Genomic DNA, 23,025 nt, shown 5'->3' with positions numbered 1-23,025 from the left:
ACAGGCGTCAACTTTTCTTGCCCCAACCGCCTTACATATGTAGATGCCGGCTAGTAGGGCTTCATATTCTGTCTCGTTGTTTAAGGCTTAGAACTTAAACCGCCGTGCATATTCGTACTTGTCTCCTTCAGGAGACTGACATATGACTCCTGCACCACAGCCGTTCATTGTGGAGCTCTCGTCCACGTACACCTTCCAGACTTGTTCAAGGTTCTCCGGATCAGCCGGCCTAGTCATTTCAACAATGAAGTCGGCAAACGCCTACCCCTTCACTACTTTCCTTGGCTCAAAAGAAATTTCAAGGCTTTGAATTTCAATCGCCCATTTGATCATTCGGCCGGATATGATTCCATGGTTGTCATTGGCTGCTTGATTAATTGGTCTGTGTAAACCACTACCGGATGTGCCAGGAAGTAAGGTTTTAACTTCTTGACTGCCATAAAGAGGGCAAGTCCAAACTTTTCAACCATGGGGTACCTCAACTCTTCATTCCGTAGAACGTGACTGATGAAGTAGACCGGGAGCTGGGTGTCGCCTCTTTCAGCAAGGAGAACAACACTGAGCGCATGGTGAGAGACGGCTAGGTACATGTACAACACTTCCTTTGGAAAAGGACTGACCAATCTCGGCAAAGAGTGCAAGTGTTATTTCAACTTTTGAAAGGCCGCCTCTGCGTCCGCCCCCCATTCAAACATTGTCTTCTTTTTTTTAATAGCTTGGAAGAAATAGAGGCACTTTTCACCTGACCGACTGAGGAATCTCCCTAATGCCGCCAAACAACCTGTTAATTTTTGAACTTCTTTTACAGTGTGGGGCGACTGCATGTCTATGACCGCCTGTATTTTTTCCGGGTTAGCCTCTATCCCCTTTAATCTATCAGAAATCCGAGGAACTTCCTAGACTCAACACCAAAAACACACTTCTTGGGATTGAGCATGACTTGGTGCCGCCTGAGTGTGGCGAATGTTTCTCGGAGGTCCGTAAGATGATCCGTCTGTGGTTTGGATTTGACTATCATATCATCAATATACGCCTCCACATTCCTTCCAATTTGATTAATGAAGATTGTATTAATCATTCGCTGGAAGGTAGCAGGTGCATTTTTCAAACCAAACGGCATCACAGTATAGCAGAATAACCCCTGATCAGTGACGAATGTCATCTTCTCTTGATCTTTCTTCCACAAGGGTATCTGATGAAAGCCTAAATAGGCGTCCATGAAGCTCATCAAGGCATGGCCGGCTGTAGAGCCGACCAGACTGTCGATCTTTGGAAGGGGATAGCTATCCTTCGGACATGCCTTGTTCGAGTCCGTGTAATCTACACATATGCGCTAGGTACCATTCGGCTTTTTCACGAGCACAACATTGGCAAACCAATCAGGGAAGTAACACTGCCGAATGAACCCAGCATCTAAAAGCTTTTTCACCTCGGCGGCTGCCGCCTGGCTTCTTTCTTCACCATGGTTCCTCTTCTTTTTCCTCTCTTTTTTAGGACGGCTAGGTCTGGGCTGGTGCCTGGCATCTCGTCCACTTCAAAGGCAAAGATGACTTTGAACTCTTTCAATAGGTTGTGCAGATCTGCACCCAATTTAGCAAAAGTAGTCGTCTCCACCTTAACAGTACGTTTGGACGAATGTCATCCAGAACATATCAATGTGCTCACCAGCCGGTTGGGGACGGAGTTCATTCAGCCGTTCTCCAGTCAGTGATTGCTATTGTTTTTCTTTTTTCACGGCCACTAATTGGTCGACCTTTCTCTTTTTGCCTTCTATGGGAGCAGGCGCTGCTTCCTTGATTTTGTCAAGGTCTATAGTTTCTCTACTGGGACCGGATGCGGCCACTGTGGGTTTGACGTCAGAGAGATAGCAATCCTTGGCCGTTTTTGGTCTCTCCGTAGGGAGCTGACTATTCCATCATCCTTTTCAAACTTGAGAAGCATAAGGGAAGGAATGATAACAGCTTTGGATTCATTTAGGGTGGGACGACCAAAAATCATGTTATAGGCGGTCAGCTCTTCAACAACTAAGAACCGGACCACCAAGTGGCGTCCCTCTCCCTTTTTTCCAAGCCGAATGGGTAAGTCTATTCGACCTACCGGATGTACAACTCCGCCCCTAAATCCCACTAAGGGATGAGAGACCTTGTGCATGCTCTCAGGCTTGTACTTGAGCTTGGTCAAGCACTTGTGGCTGATGAGATAAGTGGAACTGCCGGTGCCTATGAGGATTTGACCAACCTTTTGGTTGGCCACTTTGCATTCGATGACAATGGGGTCATCATGCGGCCTCCTGACATTGCCCTTGTCTCCCTCAGAGATGAAAACTTCAGGGAAAGTGTCCTTAGACGCCTGCCCCTCATCAAATGAGCTGACATCTAGTCGCCTGATGTAATCTTTGGTTCCCCGAATGGTTGGGCCGCCTCCAGCATAACCGCCTGCTATTGTATAGATCTGTTCTTCGTCAGTGTCAAAATTATTAACAGGTTGAGACTTTTTCTTAGACGACTGCCCAGGGTTAGTTTGTTGGGTAACCTTGGACCTCAGGATGTAGGAATTGAGCACCCTTTTGTCGGCCAGGCGGTCCAACAGCTGCCTGAGACTATAGCAGTCGTTGGTGTCATGGCCAACGTCCTCATGAAAATGACAGTACTTATTTTTGTTCCGATTTTTGGCGGAACCTTTCATAGCAGCCGACTTTTCTATGGTCACCCTGTATTTGATCTCCATGAGGATGGAGTGACTATCCTTGTTAAACTCATACTTGGGGGTGTATGGTTCAGATTCTTTCTTTTTCTTCTTGGACGACTGTTCAGAGGTATCAGCCACCCAAACTTCTTTTCTTTTCTTTTCTTCTTTCTTAGCCGGCTGTGCTGACCGACTTTCTCTGTTGTCAAACTTCTTAGAGTCCGCATGTTTACTGACGTTGCAAAGTTCGGTCACCTGTATATAGGAGTCCGCCTCCAGTAGTGTTTCTTGGAGGATAGCAACCCTCTTTCTGACAAGGTCGAACTTAAAGGCCGACTCGTCCTTTAGACCTTTGAAAAATTCTGTATAGGCCACTTCATCAGACAGTCCTTGAATCTGAATTCTCATCAGATTGAACCACTTGATGTATGACCGTAGCCCTTTTTTCTCTCCCTGCTGAATTGCGCCCAAGTCAAGACTTGTTTTCTTAGCAGGGATATTCATTGAGAAGATGGACGCAAACAAGTATGCAAGCGTCTTGAAATTATTGATGCATCCGGCTGGTAGGTTGTCGAACCATTGTTGGGCAACACCCTTCAATGTGGCCGGGAAGCATCGACACCATGCGGCATCATCCAACCCTTGTAGATACATGAGGTTGGTGTATGCCATAAGGTGATCTTCTGGATTGGTGGTACCATCATAGGTACCTACCAATACATTTTTCACCTTAGCCGGCTGTGCGGCCTCAGTTATTTCCTTGGAGAACGCAGAGGGCTATTTCCCCCAGTCTTAGCAGTCGGAGCTGCCAGTCCAAAGGTTGGACGTTTTGTGCCCCCTGTCCTCCAAAGAGAGTAGGATGCATGTAAGGTTGTCTGTACGACATGTATGATTGTTGAGGCGCATACGGGGCCGCATGGAGCATTTGAGGACTAGAGTGGGCGGACATGCCACCTGTCTAGTTCTCTTAGTTTGATTGTGAATACCTCATTGAGGTATTCTGAAAGCTGTCTTGCAAGTTCAACGTTGAAGCCGACTCTGGCAGTTACATGTTCTTCTTTTGCTGGATTAACATCCGGGCATCATAATAAGTTTTCTTTGAACCATCCGGCTGTACATGCAGGATGACCTTTCTCTTCCCTGGCTCAAGGAACCGGAGTTTGGCTAAATTTATCAAGGGCCTTTGTCCCTCCCTTGGTTTAGGGTAAGGAGTGGCCTCTCGGTCTTTGACCGGCTTATTCCACCCACAATGGGAGGGCTTTTTGGCCGACTGTTCCTTGGTGGAGACAGTCGTCCGCTTATCAATCAGGTCCTTAATCTCCCCTTTGAAACTTGTCATGAGCTCGTTTCTGGTGATAGGGGCTGAGCCTTCGGCCATCTGGGGTTGACTAGTTGACTGGCCGACTGGTTCACTAGGGCCCGGCTGTTCGTCATCCCGTTTCCTCCTTTCGATGGGACGGATGCGCCTAATTCTTAGGGACCCGTCAGGGGCCATGTGTGTGTCGACTTCATAGTCGTCATCTGTATCCTGGTCTGTATAGACCTGGACGGTGGCCATAGGCCGTTTCTCATTAAGAGGTGGTACAGGTTCTTGTGAAGCCATCTTAGAAGCACTCTCTCCACAAACGGCGCCAAATGTTTCGGGGTTTTTTGGATGTCCTGCGAGAGAGTTACAACACCAAGACTGGCCTCTGGACACCTGTACCTGCAAAACAACGGAGACTCCTGTGGGTGGGAGTTCCACCTCCGACGATCAAGTTAGAACGTGTTCGGATGTAAAACGTGCGGAATGTAAAGGGGGATCAGGCTCCTCTTAGGAGAGGAGTGTTCATCTAGCTATCTGAGATAGCCTCAAAATCTGAGCCTTAGCTCTCAAGAAGTGCAATTAAACCTAGAGTTAATGCTCAGCAACTAATGTACACGTGTGTTTATAATTTCTGAATGATGTTCCCCAGGCGGAACATCTCCCTTTTATAGGGTCTCGTAATACGTGCCCAATACTAGGTTTCAAAAACCAAGGACAAACTAGGCTTGCTTAGGAATTTGGGCCGTTTAAGGCTACTTTCCTAGCTGGCAATCTATCTGCCACGTGTCGTGACCTGATTGGTCCACCTTGGACCTCTCACGAGGTGACACGTAGCGGATTCTGGTTGGTCCACGTGGGTGACATGTGGCAGAATTTTATTGGTCCACGTGGATGACACGTGGAATAATTTTATTGGTCCACGTGACAAGGTTAAATACCCTAATCATGAACCATGGATAGTATATATTAAATTTATTAGGTAACTATGAATTATTGAGCTATGAGATTTATAATCAAGGAGGAAAAGGTAAAGGAAGGTATTATGGTACGGTTCATTATTGTTACTTCTCAATCATGTTTTTGTCAAAAGATTTTTATAATGATTTAACACAAACTTTTAAAAAAAAATTGAGTGTACAATAAAATAGGAATTTTTTACTTTTATCACTAAAAAAAAAAAATTCACAAATTTTTTTAAACCACTAATACTTTTAAAAGTTTTATTTTACCACCAATAAAAATCTAAAAATTGTTTTTCACCATCCGCCGTCAAAATAACCATTAAATCTAACGAAATAATGAAAATACTCCGATTTCATGCCAAAAACATACTTTTTAAAGGTTTAGGGGGTCATTTTGGCCCTTTACCTCCAATTTGAGGCTAGAATTGATAAAAAAAAAATTAACGTTAATGCCTCGTTTTGCCTACTAGAAAATACCTTGATTTGTGTGACACACGCAAAACGAGGCATTTTTGATAATTTTTTGTCAATTCTGACCTCAAATCGGATCAACATGACCTTCAAAATCTCTAGAGAACAAGTTTTCGGCATGGAAATTGAAGAAACTTTTTTATTAAGCTGTTAGATTTAATAGTTTTCTTAACGACAGGTGATGAAAAATAATTTTTAGAGTTTTTTTGGTGGTAAAATACTACCTGCGTTTCATATTATTTGCAACGATTAGACAAATTTTACTCATACGTATATGTCAAATCGTTACAAAGATATGAAACAAATATAGTAAAACTTTTAAAAGTTTTGGTGGTAAAAATCACTTCCATTTTTTTTTTTTTTTTTTTTTTATGTGGTAAAAGTCAAAATATCCCAATAAATATTGTACATCCGTAATCCATTGTAAAGTTTTCCAAAAATGATCAAAAGTTATCCCAAAATTAATAAAAGTTACCCTAATATATATAAATGAAAGTTACCCCAATTAAAATAAACGTAATTTATGCTATATCAATATAGTTACCCTTTATAATTGAATAAAAATCAAATCTCAATGAGTGAATGCAAGTATAACTCTCTTATAAAACTTATTCCATGGTTAAAAGTTAACTCAAATTGGCTAAAAGTTACCATAAAATTGTTCGACGTACACTAATATAAATTTAAACTTGGTGTACACTAATATTATTTTTAAATTGTTTGAGACAAGCTAAGTCAATTCATATTTTCAAGTACATATTCCCTCCATTTAATAATGTCAGCCCATTCATGTATAAATTTTATTTGATCGTAAACATCAATCTCACACTAGCAAAAATTATAAAAATTAGATACTAATAATTTATTCGATCACCAAGACGAATTAAACTAGATCTCATACGACTATGTTAATATGTTTGTTCATGTATATAGAGAGAAATTTAGAAGATATCCTCTTATTTTTAACAGCCAAAAATTTTAAATGAGACTAATATCATAAAACGGAGGAATTACAAGTATAAAGTCACAATAAATAGAATACTAAGTAGGGTGTATAATTTCCCATGAAAATCATTGATTGCTAAACGACTAGCTAATATCAACTTCATTGAGTCAAAAATAGTATCCTAGTCTTAACCGTCATTATAATTGCATAAATAAATAAATAAATACTTTTGCAATCTTTCAAAATACTTTTCTAATCTTTCAAAATACTTAATCTAAGGTCACTGAAAATTCAAAAAGATACAAAGACCATCTAGAATTTCTAATCTAAGGTCACTAATTTCAGCAAGTGCATGCTACTACTACTACTACTACCTCAAAAGTCCAAGGGTAAAAACATGTGTTCCTACTTATTACACTCTCTCTTCTTATTAGTATAAATAGCAATTCAATTGATCATTCTTTCATCATCTTCACTAGCTAGCTAATATCTTAAAAACAATCTCCTCCTTTAAATCATATTCTTTCTATTTTAAGAAGTTATGGGTGTCTTCACATACACAATGGCCGAGCTCACTAGCCCAGTTGCCCCGGCTCGATTGTTCAATGCTTTCTGCATTGACAACCATAACTTATTGCCTAAGGTTGTACCTGAGTTTGTCAAAAGTATTGAGTTTGTTAAGGGTGACTCTACTACTGTTGGATGCATCAAAAAGATTAGCTTCCCTGAAGGTTAGTTACACAACTATACTGCTTCTTACAAGTTAGAATCAAATTTTTCTATAAATTTTTCTACTTGAAATTTTGAGTAGGGGTTTTCTCACTAAAAAACGGTTAGACAGAGAGAAAATAAAATAAATTTTGAGGCTTGACGTGTAATACCACCTTCCGTCTTTTCATGTCATTTTGTAAGTGTCTCATATGGATAAGGTTATACGTATACTGCCATACTAGAGTTAAAATTAATGTATTAAACTATTTTATTAAGGGTACTGATATAAATAGCCCATAGGGTTACATATAAGCATTTATATTTTCACAAATTTGATATTTATTTAGAAATGGATGACAAAATCACGTATAATCAATGTACTAAATTTATATTTCATTTATATGTTTCACTTTTTGCTCTTTATTTATAAGTAGACTTGAGGGTCCTTTTCCAAAAAAAAAAAAAAAAAAAAAAAAAAATTAAAGAAAAAAGAAAAAAATAAAAGAGAGAAAAAAAAAATACACCTAAGGATTATATATATTATTTTCCTTTAATAAATACTTCATAGTATAAAATATGCTATTTGGTGTACCAGTTAAAGATCACTTCCTTCTTTTTTTTAATTTTTTTTTTTTTATCGATTTGATTTACTTTGGTTTCTCAAACTTCTCTGAGCTCACTCTTTTAGCTTAGTTCATGTTCATACAATTGATTTAAGCAAGTACTACTTAATTTAGAAATGATTGGATAGATCTTTTATTTTAGGTTACTTGTCGGCTTGTCGCAAAACATATATGTTTGGGTCCAATTTAGTCCAATTGGGCCTAGGCATTAAATGATCCAATTAAAAGCCCAAGGTCAAGGTTCATCTCTCCAATTGTGCTAAAGTCAAAGATCAATCCTCAAGGCAAGCCAATTGGGCTAAGGCCCAACTTCTCCATGTATGCCAAGGTATAAAAGCCATCAATATTACATTTGTACATTGATTCAAGCAAAGCCTCAAGCAATTAATTCTCTTGCATAGTGTTCTCTTTCTACACACTGTACTGACTTTAGCATCGGAGGGGCCTTCCTCGGCAACACCCCCGAGGCTAGTTTACGTGTGTTTACTGTGCAGGAAACCTTCGGCCCAACATTAATTGGATCGAATCTAGTCTTCTCCACTTCATCGGACCTTCGACAAGGTCCCATTGTTTTCACTCGAAACAATTTGGCGCCGTCTGTGGGGAAGACTTTCAAAAATCTTTAAGCCAAATTTCTAACCAAGATCATCTTGCAATAATCTTAGTAGCAATGGCTAAGAACCGCAAGAGCAAAGGCCTCCGTCAAGGAGCAGGCGAAAAGCCTAAAACCCCTACACCATCACCCTCGCCGGACCGGAACTCTCCCAAGGGTGCCAGCTCGGGGGGAGGATCATACAGGGAGGATCCCCTTTCTCCCGTAATTCATAACTCTCATCATAGGCCGAGTTACTCTCGGTCTAGCAGGGGTGAGTCCGATCATAGGACACATTCAGTGCCCCAAAGCCAACCATCGACTGTGCGCTCTCATTCCCATACTCGGCCGAGGACCCCTTTGGCGGGGCCCAGCTCGGAGGAGGTGGCAAGAGCTCTGGCAGTGCTCATGGAGGCAATGAGGGCACAAAATATGCCACCACCTCGTGATCAAACTCCTCCGCATACCCGGCGTCAACGGAGGAAGCTAGACCGTGATGGTGGGAAGCTTCCTTCCTTCCGGGAACTGGGAGAGTGGGAAGAGGATACCTGGAAAACTGAAAAAGAGAGGAAAAAGAACCCTCAATTTTTCAAAGGATCCTCATCCTCCCGACCAGAAACGCATAAGAGCAGCAGCTCAGCTTCTCGGCCAGAATCTACTCACCGAGAACAACCTGAGACTGTTCGCCGAAGCGTCCTCGACCGACTCGGCGGCAAGGAACCGAGCGTGCACAGTCGCCTCTCGTTCCCTGCGGCCGAGGCCCAGACTTCCCAGCCAGGGACGAAAACCACTCCTACCTCTCTAAGAGGGCGGAGCGCGGTCCCTTCGGCCAGGAACAAGGGCAAGGTCGTTATGCTACCCGCCAGTTCGCCATTCGAGCAATGGATACTGGAAGAGCACGTGCCCACGGTTAAAATACCGTCGCACATCACATATGACGGGACCTCGGATCCGAAGGACCACGTGGCCTCGTATGAGACTCATATGCATCTTTGCCCCAGATCTGAAGCGACTTGGTGCAAATATTTCCCAACCACTCTCAAGGGGGTCGCGCAAGCGTGGATCTCCAAGGGAGTAAAGCAAGGCTCCATAACAGGGTGGGATGATCTGTCCTCCAAATTTAGGAGCAAGTTTTCCACGGCAAACCGCCGAGAGAAGACTACTGCAGAACTCATGAGTCTGCAACAGGGGGAAATCGAAAGCCTCCGAGACTATCTGACCCGTTTCAGTAACGAGTCATCCAGCGTCTCTCAGCTGGACCAGGGGCTAGCCGTTTTTGCAATGCAGAATGGCCTTCAACCCGGGAAGTTCCTAGACTTCATGGTCATGCATACCCCGCAGACCTTGGAGGAAGCTCTGAATGCCTCGGATAAGTTCATCCGAGCCGAAGAATGGAACAAAGCGAAAACCCAACCTCAATTCGGGGGAGGGAAACAAAGACAAATACCCTTGTCTGAAGGCCAAGGCCATAAGGCAAAGGGAAAGTCAAAGGCCTCGGAGCAATCTTCGGCCAGCGACCCAAAGAAGGAAAAATCTGCCTCATACACAGGCAGATACGAGTCCTACACTCCGCTCTCTCTTCCACGCGCCAAAATTTACAGCGTGACGAAGGAGCAGTAGAGTTACCGAAAGCCGAGACCACTCCCAGAGTGGTATCAGCGAAAAAATAAAAATCAGTGGTGCGAGTTCCACGAATCTCCGGGACACAACACTGAGGAGTGTATCCAACTGAAGGACCAGATAGAGGACATGGTCCGGAAGGGATACTTGAAAAAATACATCGCGGATCACCGCGAGAAAAAAGAGTCCGAGAAGTCAGCAAAGGACTCTCGGCAAGACCTCGACTTCCCCCGGAAGAACAGTAAAAAGCCGGAGGGGAAATTCTCTCCGATCAATGTTATCTCGGGAGGAATATGCTCTCGGAGGGAGCGCAAGCGACACCTTTGGGCTTTGACTCACCAGGTGAACAACGCTGACATTCAGTCTCCCCAATCGCCGGTGCCGAACATGACGTTCACAGCCGCCGACTGCCGGGGGATAACGTTCCCTCACGAGGATCCGTTGGTGATCATCGCCACGGTGGCCAACCATGACGTCAGTAAGGTCCTTGTTGACGGTGGCAGCGGAGCAAACATTCTGTTCCGAAAGGCCTACAATCAAATCAAGCTGAAGCCCAAGCACCTTACGCCGGTACCCTACCCGGTATCCGGGTTCAACGGGGCTTCAACTTATCCAGATGGGAAGGTGACACTTCCTATCACCATCGGCTGCGATGAGGCAGCCAGGAACGTCATGATTGAATTTTTGGTCATTGACGCTCCTTCAGTGTACAACGTGATTTTGGGGAGACCCATAATTCATGAGATCCAAGGGGTCGTCTCAACTTATCATCAGCTGATGATTTACGTCTCAGACGCTGGCTTCCCCGAAAGGATACAGGGCAACCAAAAGGACGCCCGAAGGTGCAACTACCTCAAGCCATCCAGTAGTCGCCCAGATGACGATAAGGATGAGGAGGAGAAAGAAAAAGAAAGAGAGCCAAGCACAAAAAAGCAGAAAGGCCTAAGTGCTTCGGCCCAAGGATCTGTACCCAGAGGTAAAGGGCCCGAAAGGGAAAAGGCTAGCTCTTCAGCTGAACAACAAGACTCAGAGAGCCAGCCGAAGAACAAAAAGACTGGGACACCTGCTGACATAGGCAGCAGGCCAGATTCTGAAGAGTCCAGTCCATCAGCAATGGACATGGACCAACAGAATGAAACAGTTGAGTTGGCCGAAGGAGACGTTGAGAAATGTGTAACAATCGGGATGGACCTTGATCCGAACACCCGTTGTGAACTTATTCAGCTCCTTCGGGACAACAGAGATGTGTTTGCTTTCTCGGCAGCTGATATGCCCGGGATAAGTCCAGACCTCATCTCCCATAAGCTTAATGTTGACCCAACGTGTCGACCAATTAAGCAAAAGAAGCGGAATTACTCCGCTAATAAGAACCGAGACATCGCAGCCGAGGTCAAAAAATTGCTGGAGGCAGGCTTCATCAAGCCTTGCCAATATCCAGAATGGCTGGCAAATGTGGTGATGGTTCAGAAGGCCAATGGTACCTGGAGGATGTGCGTTGACTTCACGGACCTAAATAAGGCTTGTCCGAAGGATTTCTATCCCTTGCCGAGGATCGATCAGCTAGTCGATTCGACAAGTGGCCATGCCTTGCTTAGTTTCATGGACACATTCTCGGGGTATCATCAGATCTTCATGCACCCCGACGATCGAGCAAAGACAACATTCGTCACGAACGCTGGGGTGTACAATTACAAAATGATTCCCTTCGGATTGAAAAATGCGGGGGCAACCTATCAAAGGCTGGTGGATCAAGTTTTTGCCGATCAAAAGGGCTGAAACATGGAAGTCTATGTCGACGATTCGATCGTCAAAAGCAAAAAACCTGAGGACCATGTTAAGGACCTGGCTGAAACTTTCGCCACCTTAAGAAAGCATCAAATGAAGCTGAATCCGAAGAAGTGTGTCTTCGGCATGAAGTCAGGGAAATTCCTTGGGTTCATAGTCAGCAAAAGGGGGATTGATGCCAATCCCTCCAAAGTCAAAGCAGCGCTCGACCTTCCTGAGCCGAAAACAAAGCGGGATGTTCAGCGGCTCACCGGAAGAATGGCAGCCCTCTCGAGGTTCATTTCCAGAGCTTCAGATAAGGGGTTACCTTTCTTCAAAGCCCTAAAACTCCCGAAAACAAAAGAGCTCGTTTGGGAGGAAGAGCAAAAAGACGCCTTTAAACAGCTTCGAGAGCACCTGGCTCAACTCCCAACGCTGGCTAGCCCAGCAGAAGGAGAAACTTTGTACCTATATATGGCCGTTAGCCCAGCCACCGTCAGTGCAGTACTGCTGAAGGAAGAAAGTAAAAGTCAGCAACCGATCTACTTTGTCAGTCATACACTGACGGATGCCGAGACTCGCTACCCTCTACTCGAGAAAGTCGCTTTCGCGGTAGTAGTAGTAGCTACTCGGAAGCTGAGGCCCTATTTTGATTGCCATCAGATAGTGGTCTTAACTGATCAGCCGTTGGAAAAAGTTCTCGACAAGGTTGAAAAATCTGGTAGGCTAGCCAAGTGGGCTTTTGAGCTCACCGAATTCAGCAGCAGCTACCGTTCGAGGGCTTCCATTAAGGCTCAAGCTCTAGCGGATTTCTTGGCCGAATGCTCATACCAAGAAGCGCTAGACAATGAAAAGAAAGTCTGGATCGTGTTTACGGATGGATCTTCCACCGAAAACGGTTCGGGGGCAGGAGTAGTAATAACTTCTCCCGAAGGCAAATCCTTCGAGTATGCACTAAAATTTTTCTTTTAAGACCTCGAACAACGAAGCCGAATATGAGGCAGCAATCGTCGGCCTAGAATTGTGCATCTCCCTGGAAGCCGATCATGTCTGCCTGAAAACAGACTCTCAGCTAGTTGCATATCAGATTAGCGGCAGCTACGAGGCCAAAGAGCCCTCCATGATAGCTTATCTTGCCAAGACCAAATCAGTCATTGCAAAGCTGAAAACTTTTGAGGTTCAGCTGATCCCAAGGGGTCAGAATACTCAAGCCGATGCACTCTCCAAACTTGCCAGTTCAACTCTTACCGAGCTGAACAGATCTGTATCTGTAGAAGTGCGTCGAGAGAGAAGTGTCGACGAAGCACCTAAAGTGTGCTGTGCTGACCCAGAGCCTAGTTGGATGGACCCCATCCTAGCTTTCAAACTCCGGGGAGAAACTCCCGAAGATAAAGCTTTGGCCTCCAAGATGAAGAGAACCAGCTCAAGGTTCATTGTCTTCATGGGGGAACTTCTGAAAAAGTCCTTCTCAGCCCCATTGCTGAAATGCGTGGGACCAACAGATGCAGATTATATCCTACGGGAGATTCACCTCGGCATCTGTGGGAACCACATTGGGGGAAGGACCTTAGCCCACAAGGCATTGAGGGCTGGATATTATTGGCCCACCATGATCGCAGATGCTAAGGAGCTGGTCCGGAAGTGCGAAAAATGTCAAAAATACGCTCCAATTATCCACCAGCCAGCAAGGGATCTTCAGCCGATCCTTAATCCACTCTCGTTTGCCCAATGGGGACTGGATATACTAGGACCGTTTCCAGAGGCTGTGTACCAGAAAAAATGGCTGATAGTTGGTGTTGACTACTTCAGTAAATGGATCGAGGCCGAAGCAGCCTCGAACATTACAGAGCAAACTGTCAGAAAATTTATCTGGCAGAATATCATCACTCGTTTTGGCATCCCGAGAGTATTTGTCTTCGATCATGGGAGGCAATTTGATAACTTACCACTGAAGCGGTATACAGATCAGTTCGGCATCAAACTGGCATATTCAGCGGTATGCCACCCGCAAAGTAACGGACAAGCCGAAGCTGCAAATAAACAGATCCTAAATGCCCTCAAGAAGAGGGTGGAAGATCAAAAGTCCAAGTGGCTGGAGGAGCTCCCTGGAACCCTTTGGTCCCTTCGGACAACTGAAAAAGAGGCAACGGGCTATTCACCTTTTGAACTGGTGTATGGTGCCGAAGCCGTTCTTCCAGTGGAAATTGGCTCTGAGAGCCTACGAGTGCACCACTTCTCGGCTGAGAATGAGCGACTGATGAGGGAATCTCTCGATTTCCTCGACAAAGTAAGAGACTCAGCCCGAGACAGAATGGCTGCTTATAAGCAGAGAATCAGCAAATTTTATAACCGAAGGGTCCATGCAAGGCCTCTTAAAATTGGAGACCTTGTCCTTCGGAATGCTGCTGCAGTTCAGAAAGGCCGAATCCATGGGAAACTCTCAGCTGCATGGGAAGGGCCTTATGAAATCTGTGATGAGCTTCAGCTAGGGACATACCGACTTCGGCAGTTGGATGGAACTGAGTTGAAAAATCACTGGAACGCTGATATACTGAAAAAATATCATGTGTAAACCCTTCGGGGCAGAACAATCTTTGTAAGTACATTTTGAACTAATGAAAGGCCTTGGAGCCGCCATTTATATAAATATTTGCAACTTTTTATCCTTTCAAAGTTTTCTTGGTTCTATCTACTCTTTAAGGGTTTTTTATTCGGCCTCGTCTGAAACCTTCGCCTTCGGGTAACTGGGTTTCAGATTGCTGACAAAACTCGTCTTTTTAAAGAACACTGGTCTTTCAGCTGAAGTCAAACTTTAGTAAGACTTGTTCTCCAAAGACATGAGTCCATGGACAATTCTGGGATATTGCCTTAACTGAGCCTTGTATCCCAGAAAGCCATTATCCGAAACATTGCCTTCAGTTGGCCCTGTGTTTCGGATATCCATTTTTCAATGATAGACAGAACATCAAGGATAACAGCAACTGTTGGAAATTGTTTATTCAGCCTCGTCTGAAACCTTCGCCTTCGGGTAACTGGGTTTCTGATTGCTGGCAAACTCGTCTTTTTAAAGAACTCTAGTCTTTCAGCTGAAGTCAAGCTTCAGTAAGATTTGTTCTCCAAAGGCATGAGTCCATGGACAATTCTGGGATATTGCCTTAACTGAGCCTTGTATCCCAGAAAGCCATTATGCGAAGCTTTGCCTTCAGTTGGCCCTGTGTTTCGAATACCCATTTTTAAGAAATAAAGAAATTGTTTATACCAGTGCAAGTTTATGTTCAGCAGAATTATAGAAACAGTAAAGCATTCAAAAACAAAACAGCTAAAGAAAAGAACATCGAATTAATAATTCATGCTCAGAAATTGAGCTACAAGTTCAAATAAGTTAAAAAACTATATCGGCAGCCGCCCACAAGCGGAAAATAACAGCTGCCGAAATACGTACAGAAGCAAAAAAATAAATTGTTTTGTACGACAAGGCAAGCTGAAGCAAAAACAAACAAGGCAAAAAATTCAGAAAGCGGCAAGTCTAAAGTTGAGCGCATGATGAACCGCAAGATTCTGAAGACGACTGCCCGAGTTCCTATGCTTCAGCCCGAGGATCAGACTGGTCAGCATTGTTGGGCCCCATGGTGGTCTCAGCCCCAGCAGCAGAAGAAGCAGGCTTTGCACTCTGCCGAGCTTCCCTTTCCCTCTGTTCAGACTCCAACTCCATTCTCTCAGCTTCTTCTTCGGCTTCCTCAGCCTTAAGGATTTCAGCTTCGACTGGAGTTGCATACTTCATATGAGGGTCTTCGGGATCCTGGACCCATTCAGCACATTTGGACCAGTCCAACTTCGACTCAGCATGAAGGCAGACTCTTCGGCACACTCTGAACCCGTTTCTGAAACCCATTTCATATTCTTCCTGGGTATAGACACGGACTTTGAGTAGAGCCTCAGCATCAGCCAACTTCTTCTTTGTCTCCTCCAAGTCTTCCTTGGATTTCTTCAGCTCATCGGCGAGCTTGGAGGAGGAACCTTTCAGCTCATTCAGCTCCTGCTGAACTTGGGAAGCCTCTGTCTGAGCCTGGGCCACTTCTTCCTTTTTGGCCATCAGCTGATCCTCAGCTTCTTGGAGCTTAGCTCTCTGAGCTTCAGCAGCAGCAGCAGCAGCCTCTGAGAGTTGGACATCCCTGGCTTGGAGCATCTCTTCAGCAGCCATTCTGCTGGCTTCAAGAGCTTCTAGCCGTTGCTGCACTTCAGCTTGTGCAGCAGCTCCTTCCTGGATTCGGCTCTCAATGGTAGCCTTGAATTTGGATATGTCCACTCCCATGTGCTCTTGGAGGAATTTTTCCCCTTCCATCAGTGGGGGAAAAACTTCCTTCTCCATAGCATCGCAGAAGGTTTTGAAGGCTTCAGCAACTTTTTTCTCATATTCTTCACCCTTCTGCTGCTTCTCTTCAGCTGCTGCTTGCTTCAGCTTAGCAAGCTTTAACTCCTCTTCGGCTACCTTTTTGTCGTGCTCGGCAGCGTCTACCCTATCTTGTAGGGTATCTATCAGCTCTACAGTGAGAGTCTGATTGTGCACGAACTGAAAATAGGAGCACAAGTTAAAATAAAAAATAATAATGATAAGTAGGCTACTGAATTTTAAAGGAGATAAAGGCAAGGAAAATCACCTGCATCATCAGCAGTTGGTTAGACCTGGCTGGGTCAGGAACTGATCTGCTGGATTCGCCCATCCCAGCAGTGGCCTTCAGCGACCAGATTCTTGCCCTATCTACTTCGGACATGCCAGCAAAATCGCCGAAGTAGGCTGCAGCACCTTCTCGGTTCTGACCCCATATGAGGTCCCAGATGTGATCTGGGATTGGAATTCGGGGGGCCGAGAAACCCATTTCTCCAGATTGCAGAGTCTGGAAGGAAGGAAAGGATGACGATGGAGCTTCTTTAACTTTGGATGGCTCAGCATCCTCCTTCTTAGAAGAGTCAATTATTATGACCTCTTCTTCTTCAGGGGTGAGGACAAAGGCCTCAACCTCTCTTGCAATGTCTGCCGTGAAACCCTCAGCACTGGGCATCACGACATCCTCATTCTTGTGCTCAGCAGCACTCTCTTGAACTTCTTCTTGGACCCCTCCCTTAGGTTCGGGAGTTTTCTGATCCACCTCCATCTCGGGAGGTGGCGGAGGGGTCTTTGGAGGTGATTGAGGTGGTGGCCGGGGAACCCTCAGCGATCCATTGCCTTCCTCGGGTTCCCTTATTTCGACGGCGATGGTCATCGGCCTCCGCTGAAAGTCATGGGGGCCGATGATGGCCATTCTTCGGCGCCTTTTCTGAAGCGGCTGCTCGTCCATGTCTGAGTCTGAGGACTCTTCTTGTATCTGGTCTTCGGGACGAACAGGGGCTTTCCCTTCTCTGTGTCTATTACTCTCTTCAGACTGTAAAAGACAGGGGGGAGGAAGAATGTGAGTAAATAAATAAATAAAAAACAACAAAAAAACAAAACAACAAACAGAAACAGATAAAATTAAGTCTGAAAGCTCACCGAGGTCTTCAGCAAAGCCTCGTCTTCTTCAGCTGCCCTAGCTGCAACTTCTTCTTCAGCAGCCCTGGAGGACCCTTCTCCTCCTTCACAAGCTTCAATAACCCGTGCAACCTCTTCGGCCGTGCGGGCAGCTTCAGCTTCTTCGTCCAGCAGTTGAAACCAGGGATCTCTCTTCTTCCACCAAGGCTTCTGCCTCTGATACAGAGCAACAGCCTCAATTTGGAAGTGGGAAGAGTCTAGATGAACTTCTCTATGCCGCGGTTCAGTGATAGAGGGGGCCCGATCAGTTACAACTCGTTCTCGGTTGACGCCAAGACGAGCGTAGTTAATGCCGGCGTTGGTCTCGTCCCGCTCTGAAAAAGAAAAGGGGAAAGGTCAGTTCAGTTAGGTTGGCACAGCATAAAAAAGCGAAGTAAGAGGAGAAAAAGAGATAATTAAAAGGCCTCGGCCCCAGCCGAAGAAGCTTACCATCCTTAAACTTTCGGCTGAGGCCGACAGCTGCTAGCATGTTCTCTTGGAAAACATAATGTGTATCGGGGAGCCAAGTCTCCGGGATATGCTGCATTCGGCCGCTGCCCCCCCGGTTCGGCAGCTTGCCGAAGATGTTCTGTTGATTAAGGTTCGGGTCTGGGCCGTTATCTTCGGGAGGACCTAAACTTCCCATGTCGGGATCAGGCTCAGCAAGATACCGGGGAGCGCTGAAGACGCAAGGGTGGCTCGGGTCCGTGGGTGCCCTAACCCAAATCCATTGACCTCTCAAGTCCTTGTCTGAAGAGTCGTTCGGCCACATGGTTAGGTACTGGGGCCGAGATTCAATCCGGTACCACCCAGAACCATGACTTCCGTGCCCACTTTGAATATTTGGCACTAGCCGATGAAGCTTTTTGAAGCAGTGCAGGTTCGGCACATACCTGAAGAACTTGCAGACCCATAAGTATGTCATCACCCTTCGGATGCTAATAGGAGTTAGCTGACATAGGGAAATATTGTAATGGATCAGCAAGTCTCGGACGAATACGTCCAAAGGGAACCTCAGCCCATACTGAAGTTGTCTTGTGTACACCCCCACATACCCGGGGGTGGACGATGGATTCTATCAGATGCCACGGGCATTCGGCACCAATACCCATCAGCTTCAAGGATGCCGTAATGCAACTCAATTTGTTCGGCAAACCGATATTGTTCGGCATTCTCCACCCACCATGAGTAGGGGCGTTTCTTTATCATGGCCGAAGCTACTTCGGCATCCTCCCACTCTGAAAAACCGGGAAGGATATCCCAAAGGACAGCGGGAACTTCATCGTCCCGCCTAGAAGCGCTCGACCCCTCCGTTCTCTGAGGAGGAGCCAAGGAAATTGGAGTCGCCCTAATCCCTTCAGCAGGGTCAGACTCTACTCTTTGTCCATTCCAGGTCCCAATCCTGTTCCTGGGATCGGGAATTGGCCTTGCTCTTCTTGGAGCACGGGCTCTACCCCTAACTCCTCTCGCCATTGATAATTTCGAAGAAAAAAGTCGAAAAAAGGGAAGGAGTTCAAATTCGAAGAAAAATAAACTAAAATCAAAGGAATTTACCTTAATCTGAAGCGAAAGTTGCTGATTTACGAATTGGTAATGGCGAGTCTCAGTTTCTAAGCTTAATGCTCGGGGAATTTGCGAAGTTTTGATGCGGGTCTTGGGTTCTCTCGAGAATTCTGGGTTTGTGTTGGTGAATAAGTGAGGAGAGATGACGCGCCTCTAATTATATCTCCAGAAATGGGAATACGGGGAGTCCGCGTTTCAATTTCTCTTAAATACCCCACTAAGTAACCGTTAAACACACGACCTTGCGATTAAACTGCCCATTATCCGTCCAACTTCCACAATTATCCGCCTTAACTGTTGTTATCTCATTAATTACGGTTTAATTACGGTTTAAATTCAAATATTTGGATTAATTAAATCATTCACTTCCCTCCTTTTCTGATTAAATCAAACCCGACCCGTCATCCTTCCAAATCGGGTCTGGGGGGCAAGTTGTTTGGGTCCAATTTAGTCCAATTGAGCCTAGGCATTAAATGATCCAATTAAAAGCCCAAGGTCAAGGTTCATCTCTCCAATTGTGCTAAAGTCAAAGATCAATCCTCAAGGCAAGCCAATTGGGCTAAGGCCCAACTTCTCCATGTATGCCAAGGTATAAAAGCCATCAATATTACGTTTGTACATTGATTCAAGCAAAGCCTCAAGCAATTAATTCTCTTGCATAGTATTCTCTTTCTACACACTGTACTGACTTTAGCATCGGAGGGGCCTTCCTCGGCAACACCCCCGAGGCTAGTTTACGTGTGTTTACTGTGCAGGAAACCTTCGGCCCAACATTACTTGGATCGAATCTAGTCTTCTCCACTTCATCGGACCTTCGACAAGGTCCCATTGTTTTCACTCGAAACAATATATATATATATATATATATATATATATATATATATATATATATATATATATATATATATATATATATATATATATATATATATATATATATATATATATATATATATATATATATATATATATATATATATATATATCTTAATGAATAATGTATAAATATAGTCAAAATTTAGTCAAACTCGAAAATTAGATTAGAATAGAAAACATCATATTAGGCCAGGTAAACCGAACATAGCCTTAAATGAGGACTGAACTATTTAATCAAATGTTGCAGGGGCTCCATTCAAGTATGTAAAAGATAGAGTGGACGAGATTGATACAACCAACTTCTTCATCAAATACACTAGCATTGAAGGAGATGTACTTCGTGATACTTTGGAATGTGCAGTTTACGAGCACAAATACGAGCCTTCTGGCACCGGAACTAACTACAAGATGGTTGCACACTACCACACCAAGGGAGATAATCAAGTGATGACTGATGAGGAAATTACTATGGGAAAAGAACATATTAAGAAGATTTTCAAGACTGTGGAAGAGCATCTCATTGCTAACCCACAACTTTATGCTTGAGGCACTTTATTTGGGTCCGAATGAATAATGTTGACTACACTGTATTATCTTTGTTTGATTTTAGTTGTCGTGTTAGTTCAAATTACAATAATCAACACGATTATTAATTTTGGATAAAGGGGGTATAGTTCAAATTTACGACTGAGTAATATGAATACCAAAATGTTGTAATGTAATGTGTGTAATGTTGTACCTGTTTGCTTTGCTTTTTAATTGGGAGGGACTGCTGCCGTGGGAGATGATGGTTGTTGAAAAGAATAAAATGTTTGGTAATTATTAAAATATTGTTATTGAGTTTGGTCTTTCATGGTTTCTCCTTGATTAAACTCCATATATATATATTATATATATATATATATATATATATATATACACTTCAAAAGAACATTATTTAGTTCACAAAGTGATATAGATTTCGTAATAGTCTTGAAATCAGAGTGATAAGGGGTTGGAATTTGATTCTTAATACTTGGTTTTTTTTTAGGGATGATTCTTGATACTTTGTATTTGATTGTTGTTTGAGAATGAACCTATTCTTTTTATTATTTGTTATCTAGACGTGCGATATAAGTTATATCCACTTCCTCTCTTTGGGTTTCTAAACCTCATATCATATGAGTTTAAGGTATAGGTTTAGAATGAAAATGGAATGTTTTTTTTTTTTTTTTTTTTTTGAGTTTTCTAAACCCAATATTATCCAAACTCATACCTCATACCTAAAATTTACTAACCAAATGTTCCCCTTTCCCAAGTGTTACACATAGACAAAATTAAAAGGCTTTACCAAGTTTATACTTTCTCTATTTTTATTTTATTTTTTCAAATTGCACTATTTGGACTTATTCACATTCACGCATTTTTCTTTAACTATAATTTGCGTTTTATAAATAAGAATAGTTATTATCAAGTGGGATCTTATTAGATTTGTCTTGATTTATGCTTTGATCAAATATCTAATTTTTAAATATTTATTATTTTACTAAAGATAAATTAAGGATATTAATGACCTAAATTTTGCAACGGCAACGAAAGTATATATGGACAAGCCCCTTGTAAGCTTTAATTGGAAACTAATATCTCATTTAATTTGGTTGCAATGGGACTTATTCCCATGGTTATTTACAATTTAGTATTGTTTGGTTGAATAACAAAATATGGAGGAATTGAAAATACATTTGAATTTGAAATGAGGGGTTTGTTTAATTGGTTGAATATAAAAAGTGAAAATATAATAATTGCAATGCAAATTTATGGAATTAGTTACCAAGCTCACAACGATATAAGAATGGGCTTGTCCCATTTTATCTCCTAGACAAACATTTGATGTTTATCTAGGGACGAACTCGTAATTTTTGTATAAAATAAAGAATATATTTGTAATTTCACTCTAGTCACTTTCTTCCTCCTTCCTCATCCTTACTTTACCCACCTCCATCTACTTCATGGATCTCTCCCTTCTCCTTCCTTCATCCACCTCCATCCTCTTCATCTATTTCTTCCTTCGATTCCCACTGATCACCTTTGTCTCCTTCTTCAAGCTATTTCAATGGAGACTTTCATTTTCAGAGGCAAAATTAAACGAAAACCACCATTTTCGATGGCGATTACTTAAACGAATACCCTAAGAAAAAAAGACAAAGAAGGGCATGGAGTATACATGGTTAATCCAAAGGGGTAGGATTGTAGCTTTTCCCCTCCATTGATTTCACCATTAAAATTGATATTGATTGTTAGCTTCTCCATTAATGGTGAACTAAGAAATCTTTTGTTATTCATTTTTTTCTTCAGATGTATAAAAGATGAGAAATTTATTTTTTATTATTGTTAGTTGCATATACATATATAAAGACAAGATATAAAATATGCAATATTTATCTAGGAGATAAAAATGTTTTATTTATATAAGAATTGAAAAAAAAAAATACATAAATAAATAATTCCAAATTAGATTGAAAAGGAGGGAGAAATGAGATAATTTTTGTAGATTTGCAAAGCATGGAGAGAGATTGCATAACCAAAAACGGTTTTCTGATGGTGCACTAGGAAAATGGTGGAGGAGGTAACAACAAACGAATGAACGAAGGTTGCTATTTCTAGATACAAGTGTGTGGCACTATGGCCCAAGCGACCCTCCGGGTAATTACTATAATTTTCATATTGCAATATTTAAGTTTCTATATATACATAATGCATAATAAATATTAGTCTATTTAACAATAGAAAAACTAATGGAAAAAAAAAATATATATAAACAACTCATTTAAAGTTAGATATATAATTAAAAGCGCTAAATACATAAGTATAACTAAAAGTTGGTTAAGATGGTTAGACTCTCAACATAATTATTGTTGGTCATAAGTTCAAACTAACACCATAAAGATCATTTGAAAAAGTTCTTTATACTTTTCTATTGTTAGTTTTCAAAATTATCATTATCATACTCTAATATATTAAAGTAATCCTCGAAACAATTAGTGGATTACACATGTCAACACCACATAAAAAAAGTTCCCCTCAAAAACATTGTTTATTTTGTTGTCATTTTTTTCATTAAAAAATGAATAATTTCAAGTTAGTTTTAAAGCTTGATATTTAAAAGCAATAAATGCTAGAAGTTAATTTTATCAAGGTAAAAGATAAGATAGAAAATTCAATAAGTCTTGTATAAGACGGACTTACATTAATATTATTGAAAGAAGGTCATTATGAGGGTAACTTTATCCATTTTTTTGGTAACAACCATTTAAAGGGTAACTTTAATTTGTAATGAGTTTAATTTGTTTTATTGTGTATTTTCTAATGAATATATACATGT

At 42.6% G+C, this 23,025-nt stretch overlaps 1 protein-coding gene across 1 annotated transcript; it reads left to right on the top strand.

Moving 5' to 3' along the window:
- Positions 1 to 6,859: 6,859 nt before the first annotated feature.
- LOC110734975 (pathogenesis-related protein STH-21-like) lies at positions 6,860 to 20,504 on the top strand. The gene is made up of 2 exons (XM_021915101.1): positions 6,860 to 7,101; positions 19,912 to 20,504. The coding sequence occupies exons 1-2, from the start codon at positions 6,912 to 6,914 to the stop codon at positions 20,208 to 20,210; spliced, it is 489 nt and encodes a 162-aa protein (XP_021770793.1). The 5' UTR covers positions 6,860 to 6,911; the 3' UTR covers positions 20,211 to 20,504.
- The last annotated feature ends 2,521 nt before the right edge of the window (positions 20,505 to 23,025 follow it).

This window comes from Chenopodium quinoa, unplaced genomic scaffold, assembly GCF_001683475.1.
Source record: "Chenopodium quinoa cultivar QQ74 unplaced genomic scaffold, ASM168347v1, whole genome shotgun sequence".
NCBI classification, from domain to species: domain Eukaryota; kingdom Viridiplantae; phylum Streptophyta; class Magnoliopsida; order Caryophyllales; family Amaranthaceae; genus Chenopodium; species Chenopodium quinoa.
This window is presented reverse-complemented; position numbering and strand designations above follow the sequence as displayed.

Coding starts and splice junctions, on each gene's coding strand:
- LOC110734975 (XM_021915101.1), top strand. CDS start 6,912: ATGGGTGTCTTCACATACACAATGGCCGAGCTCACTAGCCCAGTTGCC. Junction 7,102..19,911: donor AAAGATTAGCTTCCCTGAAG/GTTAGTTACACA, acceptor CAAATGTTGCAG/GGGCTCCATTCAAGTATGTA.